Source organism: Glandiceps talaboti, chromosome 19 (genome assembly GCF_964340395.1).
Source record: "Glandiceps talaboti chromosome 19, keGlaTala1.1, whole genome shotgun sequence".
NCBI classification, from domain to species: Eukaryota; Metazoa; Hemichordata; class Enteropneusta; family Spengelidae; genus Glandiceps; species Glandiceps talaboti.
This window is the reverse complement of record NC_135567.1, coordinates 4,438,324-4,461,236: the sequence shown is the minus strand read 5'-3', so window position 1 is coordinate 4,461,236 and position 22,913 is coordinate 4,438,324. Positions and strand designations below refer to the sequence as shown.

Genomic DNA, 22,913 nt, shown 5'->3' with positions numbered 1-22,913 from the left:
ACCAGGAAGCTACCGTGTAACGGCGGTGGTACGGGGACATGGTGTTGTTCTACAGTGAGACAGACTAGATTTTCTGGGGTTTCAAGTGTTTGTATTGATATTCTCGTTGAATCTGAACATTATTACATCAAAGGAAGGAGGTGAACACTGAAAATACACATTAGTAAGCTTTTGTTGCAAAAATACAGTCACAATCGCCCGCTCACTTCATACCTGTCAGTTTCACGCACATACGTTGTTTACGCGTATTTGTATTACATACTATTGATATTAGATTATAAATATCCATAATCTTAGCTTTATTGTTCCATGATGCCCATGCTCGACCATGCAGGAAGTGAGGAATGGAGTGATGAGTATGAAGCTACCAACATATTCATATTCATATTCACTTTCAAAAGTTCACCTATACAATGTGAATATTATGATAGAGTAACAATCATGTTCATCATCAGATTCGAAGTCTTCCGAATGGGAACGAACGCGCGTTTGGCAATGAAATAAATCAATTATATCCAAAAAGACCAATCATAACACAAACACAAAATAAGAACTGAAAAGACAAACTAGTCAGCACTAAATTAAAACATTCTGAATTTAAAAATCTGTGAGCAAAAAACCTAGATAATAGTTTAGGAATGTAGAAATACTGGCATTTCTGTTTGATGAACAAATTAAACTTTGGGCAAATAAATATGGGAATGATAATTTATCCCAACAACATATTCACATTGAGCGAAGAGGTCAACGTTTGAAAGTGAATATGAATATGAATATGTTTGTAGCTTCGCACGCGTGGTGGAGTGATGGTATAAGAACAAACGCGCGTAACCTCTGACCGGCTGACTAAAAAGATATGACATCACCGATCTTCTCAATAGGTAATAGTACACACTGTCTTCCCCATCCATTGATAGGGAACTGCACTGGTAACGTAACGTACGCGTTTGCCGATCACGTGTCCACAACAATATTTCCGGGTTAAACAGTTGACCTAATTTCCAAGGACCCGGTGTGATGATGGTAGCCTGTGTGGTCGTCTTCAAGTTTGTAACATTTACTGCGTTTTGAACAGGGTCAGGGTGAAGTGGGAAATATGGAACTCAGTCAAGAAAAGGATCCACATGTAAGTGTCTTTATGATGTTACGATTTGTATTATGTATAACTATAAACACACACTGCAGGTTTGTTGTGAATGGCGCTGAGAGCGGCAACTCGTGTACAACTTTGTTCAACTTCTAAAACTTATACAGACAGTTTGTACCGTCCATTCCTTTTATGCCAATAAAGTAAGTGTGCAAAATATACGCGACACACAATAAAACGTATCTAGGAGAGTATTAGCGTAACGTTAGACCATGAACGTTGGGGAGAGATATCTCCAACGTGTACTGGTACATTTAATACTAATAGTCATGGCGTGATCGAATGCAGTGGCCTTGTACCCGTAGTACTTACAATAGCCTAGATGGACTTAGCTACATTTCAGGGGAGTAAGATTTGTACCTTAGTATCCCATAATATCAGACGTACTTGGCATTGCACTTATTATTGTCATTCACACGTAACATGTCTAACCTCACCTCGTAAGGTCAGTAAATCACCAGTCACGTGAAACTGGGTCATCTGGGGTCAAAGCAGGACACGACTGTTTATTGTGTAACTTTACTCGTGTGATGTTTCACATACATGTATATCGTTCTCGATATCCTCTGCATTTCACAATTTGTAGGAGAGTGTGAATGTCTGAACACGACATGAAAGGATTTACTATGAATACAAGTGTGTAGCAGGAATGCAATCATTTTGAAAAGGGCCAATGAAAATTTATCACATGATTTTGTTGTTTTTGGATTGAGTAGTCATAAAGTGCAGCTTAAAATTATCGCTACTTGATGATGTAAAATACTTAGTAGGTACTGAGGTAGTTGCAGGGTAAATAAGTAAGGGATCGGTCAGTTTCTTCGGCCGGGGGATGGGGGTGGGGGTGGATTGGTGGGGGGGGGGGGAGTCACCCTGTTTTTGAAATTGGCAGGGGAGTCATGCTGTTTTGAAAATTGTGGATGGGGGAGAGGGGGGGGGGTCACTGTGTTTTGGATGGTGATGAAATCAACAAATCCCTGTCTACAATGGCATATAGCCTTGTCTGTCAATATTTGTTTTTGTCCCTGTTTCTTACATCAGTTCTTTAATATTACTTGACGTAAGAATTCAAACATAACTATACGTATACATATACATATATCTAATATCTAGCTACCACACTAGTTACAGAACATGTCATATAAATGCTTGGCTGTTTCACAATGAATGCTTCACTTACATTGTACATGTATATTGCACTTTGGGACAAAGGTGAACTTCAATGTTTTGTTATGGTATTCTTCATAGATAGTTTATAAAAGAAGTTAATCTAAATTATTCTACTTGTCAGTTTGAACTTGTCAGAATGGATTAATACACTTTCTATTTTGGACACTACATGTCATTGACACTACAAATCACCACATCTCATCAGATTCCAGTTTCTATTTTATACACTAAGTATGACCACCAAAATTTCTCTAACATACCGTTGACTTTACTATACATACGATATTAATGTATGGAAAGCCACAGCTGACTTAAGTGTGCAATTACTATTATTGTGTGTGCAAATACTATGTTATTATGTGCATTCAATAGTTTATTATGTACTTACCTTAAGTTATTATGTGCATACTGTATTATTCTATATACAGTTACTATTATTATATGCGCTAACACTATGTTATTATGTGCATTAACTATTTTATTATGTGCAAATCTTAAGTTATTATGTGCATACTGTATTATTATATGTACAGTTACTATTATTATATGCGCTAACATAGATATTATTTTTTGTATTTCGTTATATTTGTTGTTCCTCAATTTTCATTGTCAACTTGAGAAAGATTTATTTGGACATCTTTATAAGAGATTTATATTGAAAGAAAAACACTAGATTTTAACACTAGTTTAGTAACTTAAGATTTGCACATAATAAAATATTTAATGCACATAATAACATAGTGTTAGCGCATATAATAATAGTAACTGTATATAGAATAATACAGTATGCACATAATAACTTAAGGTAAGTACATAATAAACTATTGAATGCACATAATAACATAGTATTTGCACACACAATAATAGTAATTGCACACTTAAGTCAGCTGTGGCTTTCCATATTAATGCCTATATACTTCTTTACTTCGATATCTATACTTCCAAACTAGTTAGCAGATTCTGCTGAAAGTTAATGGGGATGCATCAGGGGATGTGTAGATGAAAGTGTATTCACAACATGATGATCCCATCAGTGATATGCAAATTAGGTGTAAAATCTCAATTTGGGTCAAAAACTTATATCTTGAAACTGCATGGTGAACGGTGGGGATGGAGGGGATGGAGGGTTATTCTACAGTTATTGTTGACAACACTGAAATGATGATGCATATTACAAAGAATGTGGATGGGTAGGTATGAGAATAAAGATAAACAAATGTATGCAAATATGCCTAGCAACAAGACCACGCCATAGCAACAGCCAAATACAGTTGTCCTACAATGCCATTGGCGCTACTTTTATTCTTTTAGGGTTCTATAGATACACACACACACACACACACACACACACACACACACACATATATATATATATATAGTTTTGGTAGTACTGGAACTCTTTCTTGGTTGTAACTCGGAGTTTCACGCATAAAGTGATAATCAGACAACATGATGATGATCGCTTTATGCGTGAAACTCCGAGTTACAACCAAGAAAGAGTTCCAGTACTACCAAAACTATTACGCTCTGCCACTGCGGTATAGAGCACTGTCTTAGCACATTGATACTCACCGAGTTATATATAAATATATATATATATATATATATATATATATATATATACATATATCCATCCATACATACATACATACATACATACATACATACATACATACATGCATGCATGCATACATACATACCTACATACATACATACATACATACATACATGTATACATACATGCATGCATACATACATACATACATACATACATACATACATTATACGTCACCTGTCACCAATCTCGCATTCTGATTGGTCGAGAGCCCTGCAGATACACAGGCGTATTTTTCACCAACAGCCGTATTTTTGCTTGTTGTATCACGTGATCACTGCACGTCCCCTTGTAAACAAATCTAGCAGACAACTAGAGATTGAACTATAACCAGCATTTCCAATGCCAAATTTGTTGGCAATCGAACAAAATATCACCGTTGTATACATTGTAACAAGTCTTTGAACTGTACTTTTCATGTCACAGGAAAATAGTCAATAATTCCACACACAACCGTGAAAGTCCAGTGACGGCGAACGCACGGTCGTCACGCGATCGTAAATATGAATTCCTAAATTTATGAAGGATATGAAAATTACCACCACAGAGGGTGTAATTTTTGCTTAACTAGAACAACAAAGCATATCACAAACATTTATGTACATTTAATGGAATACAGTACGCAAAACAAAGACGCGCTAATTTTTCAGCTGATGGTTATAAGTTTGAATATATCGCTGAGTGATATGCATGATATGCAAATAGTAAACATTACGTCATACTACTGAGCAAACGTGCACTCTGATTGGACGATAAAGTTAAGGCTGACATGTAAACAACCGCATTGCAGTTATCAGAGAGGTGCATGATACTACGCTCAACAGTATAAAGCGGAAGTGATTTTATTTTAACATGAAACAGCCTTTTTAGACATTCAAAAATGAATTCATAGTCGCAGGTGACGTATAAGTATGTTATTTGCCAAATACTGTTCCACATCTTGCTGCTCGAGGTAATTTTTCTGGTATAACGGCTCGCCTCCGGCTCTCCGTTATACCAGAAAAATTACCTCTCACAGCAAGATATGGAACGGTATTTGGCAAATAACATATACGTATACATACATACATACATACATACATACATACATACATACATACATACATATGTACATACGTATATACATAAATACATACATACATACATACGTATATACGTGCATACATACATACATACATACATACATACATACATACATACATACATACATCCATCATGCAGGAGATTACACCACGCTCTACAGACAAGATAACTTTACTTTACTAAGTTACAAACTGTTGCTGTAATAGTATATATAGATATAGTTGTGATGTCATTCAGTAGTGTAACCTGTAAGTAGTTTTTACAGCAGAATTTCTATCTAGCAGTATATCTTTCTCAACAAATATGAACTTTATTGCCAAAATAGTTCCAGGTTGATATACAGAAAGAGTTGTAGTTTGATTTTAGTTTAGTCTATACTGTAATTTATTAATGCATCATATATTCAAACACCACATGTTACATTGGCAAATATTCAAGTTGTATTCTTTTTTTAATGTTTCTGACATGAAATTTATCAAATGAACATAATATCTTTAGAGACATATAATACAAATATTAGAGCTTGGATCTTTTGTTAAATGCCTTTGGTGTAAATATACAATCAGCATTCCGCTATGCATAGTGTTGATTATATCCTTGCATTGAAGGCATATAACCCAATATCAAGACATTAATATTGATATTTACTGCTATGCTATCACCACTCTCTCTGTTACAAATTCTAAAACCATTGTGTTCAGTAGAATGATTACTATGTATCACAGTTTGGATTTTGAAAATCCTAAACTCTTTAACTACATGTACCCACACTCAGCATACTGTTAGTAACTGACAAAAATGTAATTATGTGTGATGCCATTCACAGTACTTGTATTATTTACCATGAATCTTATTTTTTAGAAGAATAACATATATCATATGAAGGGACCGGTCAGTTTCTTCGGCCTGGGGGGGGGGGGTGGATTGGTAGGGGGGTCACCCTGTTTTTGAAATTGGCAGTAGGGGGGTCATGCTGTTTTGAAAATTGTGGATAGGGGGGGGGGGTCATTGTGTTTTAGATTGTGATGGAAGAAAAAAATCCTTTCTACAATGGCATATAGCCTTGTCTGAAATGTGGTACATGTCAATATTTGTTATTGTCCCTGTTTCTTACATGAATTCTTTAACATTACTTATTAGTTCAAACCTAACTATACATATTCATATACATGTACCGGTATTACCTACCACACTAGTTACAGAATATGTCATGTAAATGCTTGGCTGTTTCACAATCAATGCTTCGCTTATATTGCAGTTTGGGACAAAAGTGAACTTGAAGGTTTCGTAATGGTAATTTTCATAGATAGTTTATAAATGAAGTTAATCTAAATTGTTCTACTCGTCATGTTATTGACACTACAAATCACCACATCTCATCAGATTCCAGTTACTATTATACACTAGGTATGACCACCTAAAGTTCTCTAACATACCGGTGACTTTATTAAACATGCAATATTAATGCCCCTATATACTAATGTTACGTGTGATATGAGAAACTCATTTAAAAATGTTTTACGTTCGCTTTTCGAAGCTTGGAAATATTACCTCAAAGGTTATGAATAACCTAAACATTGCCTTAGTATCTCAAGCAAAAAACTCCAGATCTGCCAGGGGGAAAACCCCAAGGACTCCCTCACCCCCAGAGGTCACTCATACATTCAACCAACAACCAGATGCACCAACAACCTTTTTACTGTCATAATGGTATTAAACTTTTCTTAAATATTTTCACCCTTTTCTAATTTGATATGATATTGTCTTTTCAAGATCTGAAACGTTTGCCAAGATAGTCTAAAATTGCCTTAAACTCCAAATCTCCCCTACCAATGATACTACCATTAGATGTGCTGACCTTTACTACATGTATATAATGATGCCATTTAAACTTTTTAAGAACATATTTCAACCCTTAGTGTAAGTTATAAAGAATAGTTTCTGATACTTGCTGTCTTTTAAAGCATGGATTAAGTTATTGCTTGAAAGGGTCTGAATAGCCTAAATATTGGCTTTAAGAGTAAAAATCCTCCAGGGTTTCTAGAGGGAGACCCCCCTCAGACCCCCCACATGAGGTGGACATATCCCAGTCTCAAGCTCTTCCCCTCTTACTGTCAAGATGCTATCAAAGTATATTTCAAAAGTATTTCAACCCTATGTAGTTGCTTTTAACATGTTGGTGTTGTCTTGTAAGGCTTGGAAATTATTGTCTGAAAGGGTCTGAATAGTCTCAAAATTGACTTTTCAGAGTTAAAAACCTCCAGGTCTTCTAGGGGGAGACCCCCTAGGACCCCCCCCCCACACACACGAGGTGTACACATCCTAGTCTCAAGATCTTCCCCCTACCTCTTACTGTCAAAATCCTATCAAACTATATTTCAAAAATATTTCAACCTTATGTAGTTGCTTTTTACATTTTGGTGCTGTCTTGAAAGCTTGGAAATTATTTTCTGAAAATGTCTGAATAGTCTCAAAATTGACTTTTCAGAGTTAAAAACCTCCTGGGCTTCTAGGGGGAGACCCCCTAGGACCCCCATAACAGATGTACATATTCCCTTCTCAAGCTTTCCTACCCTTCACTGCCAAGATGCTATTAAACTCCTTTTCGAATATATTTACCCTGTGTAGTCAATAATTATAAATATGATAGTGCTAACCTGGGATCTTATAAAGTAGATGCAAGACAGTCAAGCAGTCCACACTGAGTCACGATAAAAAATACCTGTCATGCGAATATTATATATGGGGGGGGGGCATCATGTTTTAGAATTAAGTGATAGGGGGGTCAGCCTGTTTTTGGTTTTACAGATAGGGGGGGTCAGTGACTTTTTGTCGGTCCGATTTAAGAATCCACCGCCCCCCTCCCCCCCCCCCCCAGGCTGGAGAAACTGACTGGTCCCGAAGATATAACTACCACAAATGGTCTCAGGGTGTAGCTTGGCACTTTATCTGTAAACAGGTTTATTAGTTATATTAGCTATGGTGTGAGAATGTTTATGTGGATTTAAGTAAAACTAGGGATGGTCTTTGGTTTAATTATTATGCCACTGTACAGAAATGAAGGTGTAACTGATGGACACTGGACTACACCTTCAATGTGATAATTTCTCACAAGATGGAGGCATGGCAGTCTGATAAACTTATTCTACCTTCAATGTGATAATTTCTCACAAGATGGAGGCATGGCAGTCTGATAAACTTATCCCCGATAGTCTAAAATCCATATCACTAATATCACATTCTTAATTTTATCTGAGTTTAAAATGAACTATAAAAAACACCAGCAACATTGAATATGTCGAGTTTTTAGCACAACTGAACTGAGGTTCAGTAGTGCTATAGTGATTGCACGGCATCTGTTTGTCTGTCTGTCTGTCTGTCTGTCTGTCTTTCTGTCTTTCTGTCTTTCTGTCTGTCTGTCTGTGTGGATGTGTGTGTAAACAATTTACAGTCAAAAACCGCTGAACCAATTGCCATGATATTTGGTGGGTCAGGAATTGAAAGACAAATGAATAAACATTCAAAAATGTATGCAAATGTGCCTAGCAACAAGACCACGCCCATAGAAACAGCCAAATAATCAAAATAAGTCTTATACAAATTTCTTTGGGAGATGTAGTGTATTGAAATATCTATTTTATATCTATATTTTTCCAGTTCAACAATATGAAATAAACTAAAAAAGTAAATAATTTTTTTCCATGTATTGTGTACTTAAAAGGGGAATGCCACTCCAGGAAATGTAGAAATTTATGTAAACTTTGAGTTGTAGTCAGTCAATTTAAGATTTTACATCACTTAATCTTGGAAAAATAAAAAAGGAAGTTGACCACATTTTCCTTCAAATTTGGAAAAGGATAACAAATTCAAAAACATTTAAAAATTATGAGACCAAAATTTCTCCCAAGGGACTGGTTTTGGTCTAAAATGTGTATATGTACATGTGATCAATACTAATTAGCACGCAATGTTCAACCATTCCATATTTATGAGGATAGGCCATGAGACAATTCATGTCTGTTGACTCTTTGAGCACCGGTTGACGAGAATTATCCACATGATGAGGTATTAAACTCCAAGTTAGTTATAACAGGTTAACATAACTCAAAGTTTGAAGCCTTTACTGAGGGGCCAGCTATCAGATATGAGTAAGCTAGGGAGTCACACACCCATTCTGTGATAGTATGTACATTTGACCATTTGCCCCAAGAAAACCAGGATTTTTACATGAAATTTGAGCAAAACTTGTAAAATACTGATAAAATAGCAAGAATGCTATGATTTTGGTGTATCGAAAACCATTTTGAATATTTAATGAGGTCATGTGACATAGATTTGCATATTTTTGGGATCAGTGTTTCATTTTGATTTGAAAGATATATGGTTATACCAGGTCATACTTGGTCAGTTTGGACATTATGTAATATGATACTTTCACTGTTTGCATGTCATACAGATATATCAAATTACCATATGTTTACCATATACATGACCACTAAAAACTAAGTTTGTTTTTGTGTCCAAATATTTACATATTAGATAATATTTGCAGATCATTAATCCACAGGTTTTTGACATTGAGCACCAAAGTGATTGAAAAATCAAGATTTTTTTTAGGTTTACAATGAGACAAATCATGTGTGTTAATAAGGGCTACCAATAAACAATAGATAGTCAATAATTTTTACTTTTTAATTTTAGTTAATTATGTGTAATGTAAGTGATGTAAACTCATACAATGTCTAACTACAACTCAAAGTTTACATAAATGTCTTCATTTCCTGGAGTGGTATTCCCCTTTAATATCCCCAGCCTGAATTAAATGTGACAAATCAGATTAGACGACAAAATTTAAATATGACATTTCAGATTTATCAGTATAGAATTACAAGTACAGTACCCAGTTTACTTGTCAGGTAATTGACTACACAACACTTGTTTTAACCAATCAGTGTTTGTAATACTATCTTTGTCAAGGTATCATTGAGTTTATATTTATGGCCAATTGACATACAACACTCATTCCACCAATCAATGTTTGTAATACTATCTCTGTTAAGGTACCACTGAGTTCATCTTTATGGCCAATTTTGTAATACCTGTACTGAAAGCTGGATACTCCAGATACGATATCGTCATATATTTGTTGGCCTAGAATCCGGGCAATTTGGGATTTTGAATTTTGGTTATGGGATATAACCAAAATACACAATCCTCATTTGCCTTGATTCTGTGGCTAAACATTTGTGTGAAAAGCACCTCAAAAGTTGGTGTTTTCAAAATTGCTTGTTTTAACCTCATTAGTCTAACCTGAGCTCTGTACTTCTGACTGCCTAGAATCAAGTGTAAGCAGCAAGTTGTCATAGACTGTTCTACAAAAGTTGATCAATTATTAAAGCTAAACTAGCTACAACTGGAATTATTTTTTGGAACTGTCATTTCGATATAATGACATTCATCCTGAAAAGTATATAATCAACTATCGGTAATTGTATAAATGTGAGTCACAACATAATAAGAGGTAGGAGAATACACAATTTTGGTTCGTCAAATAAACAGTCACTCACTGCTACTTGTGTAATGACTGGTAGTCGCTTGCAAAATTCTCACTCTATAAACTACTGTGATACTGTAAGTATAAAAGAATATTACGGTATTCCTTAGTATAGAATACATTAGATAACAGGGTATGGGCTTTGCATATAAATTACTGACCATTAAACAAGTTACAGTCAGTGGTACATACAGGTAACAAAAAATAAACCCCCCCCCCAAAAAAAAGAAAAAAAAAAAAAATAAGAAGAAAAAAAAAGATAGACGTTTCAGACCATGCCCCTTTAACGGTTCTAATCCAGAAAAGTGGTGTTACTGGAGAAATGAATGTATTTTTGTGAACTTTGGATGCACACCAATATTATTAGTTTGCTCATTGAAGACTAAAAATGAACCAAGAGTCATCATGACTATACAAATTGTCATCTAAAACCAAAAAACTCTCAGGAAATACAATTATTTCACTGAGTGGTGTTCCCCTTTAACTCATTTTTAGCACAACTGAATTGATAAGGTTCAGTAGTGCTGTAGGGATCGCTAAGTGTCTGTGTGTGTGTGTGTGTGTGTGTGTGTGTGTGTGTGTGTGTGTGAGTGTGTGTGTGTGTGTGTGTGTGTGTGTGTGTGTGTAAACAACTTAAAGTAAAAAACTGCTAGACAGATTGCTTTGATATTTGGTGGTCATGTTACTTCGATTGTCTATTTGGGAAATTGTTCAAATGAAAATGATCGCATCAGAAATGTGCATTTTACGTTTGGAAATGTGATTTGTTGTATTACAAAATACTTTGACTTCAGCCTTGAAATGAAAGATTCTTGTTTTATTGATGTAATGAAATCATTAAATCTTGTATGGGCTCTACTTCACATGTCAATGTCAATGGCGTAAAGATTAACATCTGTTTAAGGTTGCTTGGCAACCTAGGCCTGTTAAATATCCAAAAGTGAAGTCACATGCTAAAATATTGATACCTCACCCATAGCAACCTCCAATTGATGGCGTATGTGGGGAATATAACAACAGGGTTGTGTAGGCAAATTAAAGATTTGGCAGGTGAACACATTATATGCTAAAGCTACTACAATATAGACTATACTCATAGCAACAATGAATTAGTGATATATATATGTGTTGTACAATAACATCATTGGTATAAGGCAAGTGGATAGATGTGCAATCATGATAGTTGAATGTTTAGAGTGGCTGGCTAGGAATCTGCAGGTTGCAGGTTGTAGGGTCATGATGGTTGAATGTTTAGAGTGGCTGGCTAGGAATCTGCAGGTTGCAGGTTGTAGGGTCATGATGGTTGAATGTTTAGAGTGGCTGGCTAGGAATCTGCAGGTTGCAGGTTGTAGAGTCATGATGGTTGAATGTTTAGAGTGGCTGGCTAGGAATCTGCAGGTTGTAGGGTTGAGCCCGTTGCTGGCATTTGTTTCTGAATGACTAAAGTTCTTGGGTAAGATTTGAACCACAATTGTGCTTTGGTTAACCTAGCTGTATTAATTGGGGACCTGGTAGGATAGATGTTGAAATGTGAATGCTTTAATCTTGTGCACTCATAGAGGCTGCAATGGATTGTATGCTATAACGCCATAACGCCATTGTCATTAATTTATTTATTTAAATACATCTATCCATTTAAAGTCTGTTGGCTTGGTTACCCAGCCTCTTGCCGTTGAACTTTGGATGCACACCAATATTATTAGTTTGTCCATTGAAGACTAAAAAGGAACCAAGAGTCATCATGACTATACAAATTGTCATCTAAAACCAAAAAACTCTCAGGTAATACAATTATTTCACTGAGTGGTGTTCCCCTTTAACTCATTTTTAGCACAACTGAATTGATAAGGTTCAGTAGTGCTGTAGGGATCGCTAAGTGTCTGTCTGTCTGTGTGTGTGTGTGTGTGTTTGTGTGTGTGTGTGTGTGTGTGTGAGTGTGTGAGTGTGTGTGTGTAAACAACTTAAAGTAAAAAACTGCTAGACCAATTGCTTTAATATTTTGTGGTCATGTTACTTCGATTGTCTCATTGGGAAATTGTTCAAATGGAAATGATTGCATCAGAAATGTGTATTTTACATTTGAAAATGTGATTTGTTGTATTACAAAATACTTTGACTTCAGCCTTGAAATGTAAGATTCTTGTTTTATTGATGTAATGAAATCATTAAATATTTTATGGGCTACTTCACATTTCAATGTCAATGCTGCAAAGATTAACATCTGTTTAAGGTTGCTTGGCAACCTAGGCCTGTTAAATATCCAAAAGTGAACTCACATGCTAAAATATTGAGACCTCACCCACAGCAACCTCCAATTGATGGCGTATGTGGGGAATGTAACAACAGGGTTGGGTAGGCAAATTAAACATTTGGCAGGTAAACACATACATGCTAAAGCTACTACAATGTAGACTATAATCATAGCAATAATGAATTAGTGATATATATATATTGTACAATAACATCATTGGTATAAGGCAAGTGGATAGATGTGCAGTCATGATGGTTGAATGTTTAGAGTGGCTGGCTAGGAATCTGCAGGTTGTAGGGTTGAGCCCGTTGCTGGCATTTGTTTCTGAATGGCTAAAGTTCTTGGGTAAGATTTGAACCACAATTGCGCTTTGGTTAACCTAGCTGTATTAATTGGGGACCTGGTAGGATAGATGTTGAAATGTGAATGCTTTAATCCCATGCACTTATAGAGGCTGATTGTATGCTCCCCAGGGAGTTGAGGAAGTAAAGGGCCATTGTGCCACTATAGGTCTGTGCCATGGAGTAATAATTGTAAAGCTCTTTGAGGATGTGATTATTATAGATTTGTGCTATAATGCCATTGTCACTAATTTATTTAAGTACATCTATCCATTTAAAGTCTGTAGTCTTGGTTACCCAGCCCCTTGCCATTGAGGGAGCTACTCCCCCCTCCCAGCAGGCAGCTACACCCCCAGCAGGCAACAACACCACCCAGCAGGCAGCTACAACCCCCCCCCCCCCAGCAGGCAGCTACAAACCTCCCCCCCAGCAGGCAGCTACACCCCAGGCAACTACACCCCCTGCCCCAGCAGGCAGCTACATCCCCCCTGCAGGCAGCTACACCCCCCAGCAGGCAGCTACATCCCTCACCCCTGAAACAATAAAGTCTGTAGCTGTGAAATGGCTAGGTGTAGTACAGTGACGTCATACATGAATACATCTTGTAAATATCTAAATGTATCAGATGACATGGTCAGATTTAAATTTCCTCAAACTTTGTAAATATGTATAATCATGTAATTCTTTAGTCTGTAAGGTACACCGTGATGGGGCGCCCTCACACATCAGAGGCCAGTGAGGGCGGAACATCATGTCATATCTTACAGTCTAGTAATTCTTAGAAACCATAACACAGATACATGTGTTAATATTCTAATTTACACAGAGTATATATCAGTTGTCCATCATCAATATAGCTTTTTAATGTTACATGTTTTAGCATTGTGAATGTATTACATAATGATATAACGCACAAGCAGTTCAAAATGTTTTTAGCATTGAGCTTTTGATCTGTCTTGTTGACGATCCTCATCAGAATGATATTCATTGTTACAGCTGACCAATCTGCTGACCATACCGCCACCTAGTGGTCAGCTTTAACTAGATTTTGACAGATTGAAAACTTAATGCTAAAACAACTTTGAACTATTTGTGTCTTATAACCTTTATAAATCATTTGATCTACAAAGGTAATCTAATGATTTTTATCATACAATTATGTAAAGTCTTTCCAGGTTGTTGTGATTTGACAAAATGATATTGATCTCAAATCAAACTGTTCAAATCAACCCTACCTGTGTTTTACAATAATCATATGTTTGAATTGAAGTGACAAAAAAGTTTGTTTTATATAGATTGGTATTAATTAAAATAGATTGATATAAATGACATATTAATCATATAATATTACATAATATCATTTGTGTGAATGGTAAAATAGACAGCTACCTTATGTATATTTTTGATATATATATTTAAATGTTGTCTAAAAGGAAATATTAAAATATTATTAAAGTGGCCATATGGATGATAATTAGGTATTTATTTTGGATTTTTAATTCATAATACAACTTTACTGTTTTCCTAATTTAACAAATAATGTGAAATAATATATTATAAATACCAAAACCTTGTTTGTAACTCATTTGATTACAAAAAGATGAAAAAAGTGTAAAAAGTTTGTTATTGTACATACAATTACAAACATTTTAGACATATTTTAATGATTTTCAATTTACTGAGTTACAAACAAGGAATTGGTAGATATTATTTCACATTATTTTTTTTTTTCAATTAGAAAATACAGTAAAGTTGTTTTATAAATTAAAAATCCAAAATAAATACCTAATCCTCATCAATTTGGTCACTTTAACACTGGGTTTGTAGTAAGCATATTTTTAATGTAATTTTGACATGATTTGTGAAACTGATGTAAATTAGTCTAATCATTGTATATGTTTGTTTTATATTAGGATCTCATTTATGCTGCTTTGGGAGGAGATATAGAGAAGGTTAAATTCTACTTGGCTAATGGTTATGATGTGAATTATGCAGATGGGGTAAGTGTATACTTAGTAAATAAATCAGATCATTGCCTATAAATGAATCATTGGTAAGTGTATCAATAAGTAGCTCATTGCTCATAAATAAAACAATATTTTATTTACAAAACAACATTGATTGCAGAGTGGTTGACATAAAGATAAGATGATTACAATGGAATATTGACAACAATAGCTAAATAGGCGCTAATGTTAAAAATGTTTGCAATTATCAGTTTTGATAGAAAACTACAACTTTTTGTGTGAAACGTGTTGCCCAAGTCGATATATATATAGTTATATCTGACAAGTCGTTGCAAATTTAGTCTATGCATTAGGTGTTACCACATCTAAGGAAAGACTTTAAACTACATTAAGCTAAAAATGAAACAAAATAAAACATGTCATGGTAAGACATTGAAATGAAAACAAAACACACTTATGATCCAGTTAAAAATAATGTTTTTGTCCAAAAGATATTGCCCACTTTAAACAATAAAGAACAAAAGTGAAACAGAAGTAACAGTAACATGTATTCTATAAAGTGAGATATCTTGTCGGCGGAATATGTAACTTGGATTTTGTCATAGATGTGCTATTGACAAATCACCGTCATTGATTGACAGATGTCATTGACTGAGCCTTGTGCATTAGCAATTGTGTGACAATCTACAACAAACAAATCAAGTTATCAATAACTTAATAGTGCATATTGAATGTCAAGACTTTAAATGTACGATCGGTTCTCTTATACGTAATCTTGGCTGACATTCAAATTATGGTGAAAATTCTGGTCATGAGATCACTATAATACACATGATCAGTTTCCCAAAGGACAGAGCTGCTGTGTCTTTGTTTTTAGCACAACTGAACTGAGGTTCAGTAGTGCTAGAGCCATGGAGAAATGTGTGTGTGTGTGTGTGTGTGTGTGTGTGTGTGTGTGTGTGTGTGTGTGTGTGTGTGTGTGTGTGTGTGTGTGTGTGTAAATGACAAAGTCAAAAACTGTCAAACCGATCGGCTTGATATTTGGTGGGGACACTACTTAGGGTGTCTAGATGGAAAATTCTTCAAATGAAAGCAAACGCATCAGAGGTGTGTGTTTTTTTTTGTTTGTTTTTTACAAAAACATGATTTATTGTGTCAAAAGATGCCTTATCTTCAGTCTAGAAATGAAAGATTCTTGTTTTATTGATGCAATGAAACCATTAAATCTTTTATGGACTACTTCACATCTCAATGTCAATGGCATCAAGATTAACCTCAGTTTGACGTTGCTTGGAAACCTGTTTAGCACAACTGGGCTGAAGGTTCAGTAGTGCTTTAGGCATGTCTGTCTGTGTGTATGGGGGGGGGGGGATGTGTGTGTGTGTAAACAGCTTAAAGTAAAAAAGTGCTGGACCGATTGCTTTAATATTTGGTGGTCATGTTACTTTGGGTGTCTAGTTGGGAATTTTGAAAAATGATAGCATCAGAGATGTGCATTTTAGGTAAAAAAAAATTGTTTTTGGTCAAAAAACTTAAACTTCAAAACTACTGGGGATATTGGCCTGAAAGTTTTTGGAAACATTTTTAGGGGTAAGTAAATTAAGGTTTGTTCATGACATGATGTTTCCTTTAGTAATATGCAAATTAGGGCTAAAAATGTATCTTTTAGGTCAAAAACCTATCATTCCAAAACTACTGAGGAGATTGTTGAAATTTAACAGGGATGCATCTGTTGGTGTATAGATGAAGAAATATTAAGCATATAATGATCTCATCAGTAATATGCAAATTAAGTGTAAAAATGTGAATTTTGGTCAAATATGTATATCTCAAAAAGTATTTGGTCAATGAGACTGAAACTTGGTGAAATGTTTCTAGAACTTAGAAGTGTTATTCCACATATTTTCTTTAAAATATTTTGACGCAATTGGCCCTAGCAATCATGACCAATCCCTTAACAACAACCAAATGACAGTATATTTTGGTCAAACAATATCATCTGGTAGGCAAGTGAGTAATCATTCAAAAAATGTATGCAGATATCCCTAGCAACCATGACCACATCCATAGCAACAGCTAAATGGTCGTGTATTTCACAAAGATAACAGGTATTAATAGACAAATGAATAACATTTGAAAATGTATGCAAATGTGCCAAGCAACATGACCACGCCCATAGCAACAGCCAAATGATCACATATATTGCAATAATAATATCAGGAATTCAAACACAAGTGAAAGTGAACATTCAAAAATTGTATGCAAATATATCTAACAACATGACCACACCCATAGCAACAGCCAAATGATCACGTATATCGCAAAGATAGTAACATGGTTGGATAGGCAACTGGATAGTCATTCAGCAAATGAACACCTATTGTTAGCAAGGACAAACATATGGATGAACATTTTTTGAAAACTATACAGTTGTGCTACAATGCCATTGGCAGTATTTTTTTAAAATTTTAGTGACACTACAGTGACTAAAACACAACCAATCTTGTAGAATGAGAACAAATACTATGAACCTGCCACAATGATCTCTAACTTAACACTACACCATGAGTTTTTCAAATCTTCTTATGATCATTTTTCTGCTTCTGTATTTTGTTATAAACAAAAAAAACTTGATATCTGTCCATTTCCTATGACTTAGAACAGGTTACTTTTGTTTACATTCTTGACATTCTCATTTTCCTGGAACATTCTGGAGACTGATATCTACTGCGAAATGTTGTAAAGCAGCAGCCTTCTCATTATCTGGCCACTTCTTTCTTTTGTATGTGCCTGAAATTAAATTACAATACAAAGTTCTTGTTGATGTTTTACAGCCAAATCTTTCTAAATATGTGTTGAACATATAATTTAGGTTCCAGAAACTTTTCATGAAGTGTGATTGTCTCTCCTAAATTAATAGCATTGTTAAGAGTCCGTTGTTACTCACATGACTTGCAAACTGAGAAGGGGCAACCCATCTGCTGATCAGAGAAGTGGAAAACCCCATACCAATGATACTTTTTCTATATTGGAAACTAAGGGCGTGGTAAAAAAATAACCTATTGTATATAATTTGAGGCAGTCAATTTGATATAAAAAGCATAATTAAGCCTGTACCAGCTACATCTAGGATTTTCTTATTTCTTCAAATAACCAGAGATATATTCACTAAAAATTTGTCAGTTAATTATATTATGAAAAAGATATTGTATGTGTTAATTAGTAGTCAATATTATCTGTAGGTAGTGTAGTGTTCAGTTTAAATCTTGAGCGAAAACTGGGTTTTGTCTGTCATCATGTACACTATACTAGTTGTAACTGGATTATCATTTTGCAATCAGATAACCACAATATATTCACAGTAAACTGTAACAAGTCTTCAGTCTTTCTCAAATTCTGACAAGCATGAATCAACAACACCACTTGGATTCCCTCCACTTGGATTCCCTGTACGTTGTCATAGTCATGTATGGTCATTCTCTCCATTTTCCCACTTCTCTGTCTATTAAACATGATTAGCTGTGAGAGGGTAACTCTGCAAAGTTGCAACCAACTCTTGTTATTTGGATTAAACTTTAATTCCTCTTTAGTATTTTACCAACTATCTCGGTATGGCTGCCGAGTGCTTTGACATCATCTACAAGTGGTAACAACATTGGCTTATTTCTTTTCCGTTCATTGATTGTTTTCTGCGCATTGCAACTTATGTCTTCAGACCTCTTCAAGGTGCAAAGTCGCAGAAACTGTCTGGCTCTGGTTAAAAGGTCATCATCTCCTGTTTTAATGGCATTGCCTTGTAAAACGGCTGCACATTTCTGAGGAATGTTTCCTAGTTTTGTGGCCAGAATAGGAATCTTAAAAGAGGAATTGTATCATATCCAGCTAGACTTTGTACAGCTGCAACAAGCAAATCAAACTTGTGTGGATGAATACAATCTGTGAAAGATGTCACTTCTCCTTTACTGATCTTTCTCATTGAGATGACAAATTTACACAATTCGCGTAGCTTTTGACTGATATAGTAGTGACGTTCCGCTCCTTGTTTCTTGTATAAGCTTGCAACTTGCTGCAATATCACAGTTGATCACTTCGTACAACTCTAGCAATTTCATCCTGGTTCATCTTTGGTAGCACATTGTCCATCAAACCTTGATTTGCTGCTTGACAAATTGGTAAAAAATGTACTGACCTTCCCTGTGCTCTGTTTTTGATGATCCATATATTGTAGGTTTTAAATCACAAGACTTTTGGTGTTTTCAAAGATCACCTCTGATAAAATACCCCAAGCAAAATTCACATGGTAAATAGTCTTCCACCTTTACTGCATGTGTTGGATGTTTGCATGGTATGAGGACCCCCCCCCCCCCCTGGGCTCTTGCAATACCCTGAGGTTATGAGTATGATTACCTTTGATCAAAAGTTTCTTTAATAGAAGGCTTCATTCTTTGGTACCTGTAGGAAAACTGAATGAAATCAAACACTTCGGATTCATTGCTATGATATTGTTTTAAATGGCATGGTAGTTTTCCATAGTCCTTTAGGCAATAAACACAGTACTGATGTTTATCCCACCTTCTTTTCCCAGTATTGTTTGAAGTTAAAACTTTGATATGCTTTCTTTTTCTTGATGGGCTGGAGGATGATGATATATTGGAACTCTGAATTGTTTTTGCACAATGTGAAGACTTGGTTGCTGCCCTATCAACATGTCTCTTACTGGCAACTTGTTGCGCATTTTGGCCAATATTTTTCTTCATGGCAGCCCTCTTTGTTGATGTTGTCAATTGTATATCATTGCCTATCTCTGAACTATCAGGCACTATAATGTTATCTGGTATTGGTGTACATTCTGAACTTGGATCAGTTTATTGATCTGAATCACTACAATCAGTTAAGTCAACTCTGTCTGGGGAAGGCATGTAGCCTGGATCAGAATCAGAATCATCAATAATGTCAACTTCAGAGTCTGTATAATCAACAATATTATTGCAACAATTAGCCATATCTGATGTTACCAAAGGGATACATGTGTCTATGCATCTATTTGATGTTGAGTTTTCAGTCTGAATGTTATCAATTTCCCTAGTTACTTTGGCCTTTGGTACACCTACAGATTTAGGAAACACTGTTGACTCTAATAGTTGTTTCTTATTTTTCATCATGAATATTCTAGTGTGAATTTTCAGGATATCAAAATACTTCTGATGAATCAGATTGCAAGTTAGTCTCAACAGCATACACATCACTTGATGGCTTAGGCTTTTTCAATATTGAGTCATCAACATCCATAGGTGAGTGAATTACTGGTGTGAGACTTTGCAGGGCAGGAAAGGTTTCAAATGTATTAGTCTCATAGTATGTTTCTGGAACACACTCATCACTTTGTACATCTCTGTCTTTGAACTATGTACTGATCGGTAGTTTAGTGTCTATCAACTGTGTACTGATTGGTTGTTCAGTGTCTATCAACTGTGTACTGATTGGTAGTTAGGTATCTATCAACTGTGTACTGATTGGTTGTTCAGTGTCTATCAACTGTGTACTGATTGGTTGTTCAGTGTCTATCAACTGTGTACTGATTGGTAGTTAGGTATCTATCAACTGTGTACTGATTGGTTGTTCAGTGTCTATCAACTGTGTACTGATTGGTAGTTCAGTGTCTTTCAACTGTGTACTGATTGGTAGTTAGGTGTCTATCAACTTTGTACAGATTGGTAGTTAGGTATTTATCAACTGTGTACTGATTGGTTGTTCGGTGTCTATCAACTTTGTACAGATTGGTAGTTAGGTGTCTATCAACTTTGTACAGATTGGTAGTTAGGTATCTATCAACTGTGTACTGATTGGTTGTTCAGTGTCTATCAACTGTGTACTGATTGGTAGTTAGGTGTCTATCAACTTTGTACAGATTGGTAGTTAGGTGTCTATCAACTGTGTACTGATTGGTTGTTCAGTGTCTATCAACTGTGTACTGATTGGTTGTTCGGTGTCTATCAACTGTGTACTGATTGGTTGTTCAGTGTCTATCAACTGTGTACTGATTGGTAGTTAGGTATCTATCAACTGTGTACTGATTGGTTGTTCAGTGTCTATCAACTGTGTACTGATTGGTTGTTCAGTGTCTTTCAACTGTGTACTGATTGGTAGTTCAGTGTCTTTCAACTGTGTACTGATTGGTTGTTCAGTGTCTTTCAACTGTGTACTGATTGGTAGTTAGGTGTCTATCAACTGTGTACTGATTGGTTGTTCAGTGTCTATCAACTGTGTACTGATTGGTAGTTAGGTATCTATCAACTGTGTACTGATTGGTTGTTCAGTGTCTATCAACTGTGTACTGATTGGTAGTTAGGTGTCTATCAACTGTGTACTGATTGGTTGTTCAGTGTCTATCAACTGTGTACTGATTGGTTGTTCAGTGTCTTTCAACTGTGTACTGATTGGTAGTTAGGTATCTATCAACTGTGTACTGATTGGTTGTTCAGTGTCTATCAACTGTGTACTGATTGGTAGTTAGGTGTCTATCAACTGTGTACTGATTGGTAGTTAGGTGTCTATCAACTGTGTACTGATTGGTTGTTCAGTGTCTATCAACTGTGTACTGATTGGTAGTTAGGTATCTATCAACTGTGTACTGATTGGTTGTTCAGTGTCTATCAACTGTGTACTGATTGGTTGTTCAGTGTCTTTCAACTGTGTACTGATTGGTAGTTAGGTGTCTATCAACTGTGTACTGATTGGTAGTTAGGTATCTATCAACTGTGTACTGATTGGTTGTTCAGTGTCTTTCAACTGTGTACTGATTGGTAGTTAGGTGTCTATCAACTGTGTACTGATTGGTTGTTCAGTGTCTATCAACTGTGTACTGATTGGTTGTTCAGTGTCTATCAACTGTGTACTGATTGGTTGTTCAGTGTCTATCAACTGTGTACTGATTGGTAGTTAGGTGTCTATCAACTGTGTACTGATTGGTTGTTCAGTATCTATCAACTGTGTACTGATTGGTTGTTCAGTGTCTATCAACTGTGTACTGATTGGTTGTTCAGTGTCTATCAACTGTGTACTGATTGGTTGTTCAGTGTCTATCAACTGTGTACTGATTGGTAGTTAGGTATCTATCAACTGTGTACTGATTGGTTGTTCAGTGTCTATCAACTGTGAACTGATTGGTAGTTAGGTGTCTATGAACTGTGTACTGATTGGTTGTTCAGTGTCTATCAACTGTGTACTGATTGGTTGTTCAGTGTCTATCAACTGTGTACTGATTGGTTGTTCAGTGTCTATCAACTGTGTACTGATTGGTAGTTAGGTATCTATCAACTGTGTACTGATTGGTTGTTCAGTGTCTATCAACTGTGTACTGATTGGTAGTTAGGTGTCTATCAACTGTGTACTGATTGGTAGTTAGGTGTCTATCAACTGTGTACTGATTGGTTGTTCAGTGGCTATCAACTGTGTACTGATTGGTAGTTAGGTATCTATCAACTGTGTACTGATTGGTTGTTCAGTGTCTATCAACTGTGTACTGATTGGTAGTTAGGTGTCTATCAACTGTGTACTGATTGGTAGTTAGGTGTCTATCAACTGTGTACTGATTGGTTGTTCAGTGTCTATCAACTGTACTGATTGGTTGTTCAGTGTCTATCAACTGTGTACTGATTGGTAGTTAGGTATCTATCAACTGTGTACTGATTGGTTGTTCAGTGTCTATCAACTGTGTACTGATTGGTTGTTCAGTGTCTATCAACTGTGTACTGATTGGTTGTTCAGTGTCTATCAACTGTGTACTGA

The 22,913-nt window shown here is 35.7% G+C and overlaps 1 protein-coding gene across 1 annotated transcript in view; it reads left to right on the top strand.

Moving 5' to 3' along the window:
* Nucleotides 1-975: 975 nt before the first annotated feature.
* Nucleotides 976-22,913, top strand: part of LOC144450371 (uncharacterized) — a 191,433-nt gene continuing 169,495 nt past the window's right edge. Inside the window, exons 1-2 of the mRNA XM_078140974.1 lie at nucleotides 976-1,126; nucleotides 15,072-15,158. Of these exons, the coding sequence (XP_077997100.1) occupies nucleotides 1,097-1,126; nucleotides 15,072-15,158 (117 nt within the window). The 5' untranslated portion in view covers nucleotides 976-1,096. The remainder of the gene's footprint in view (nucleotides 1,127-15,071; nucleotides 15,159-22,913) is intronic.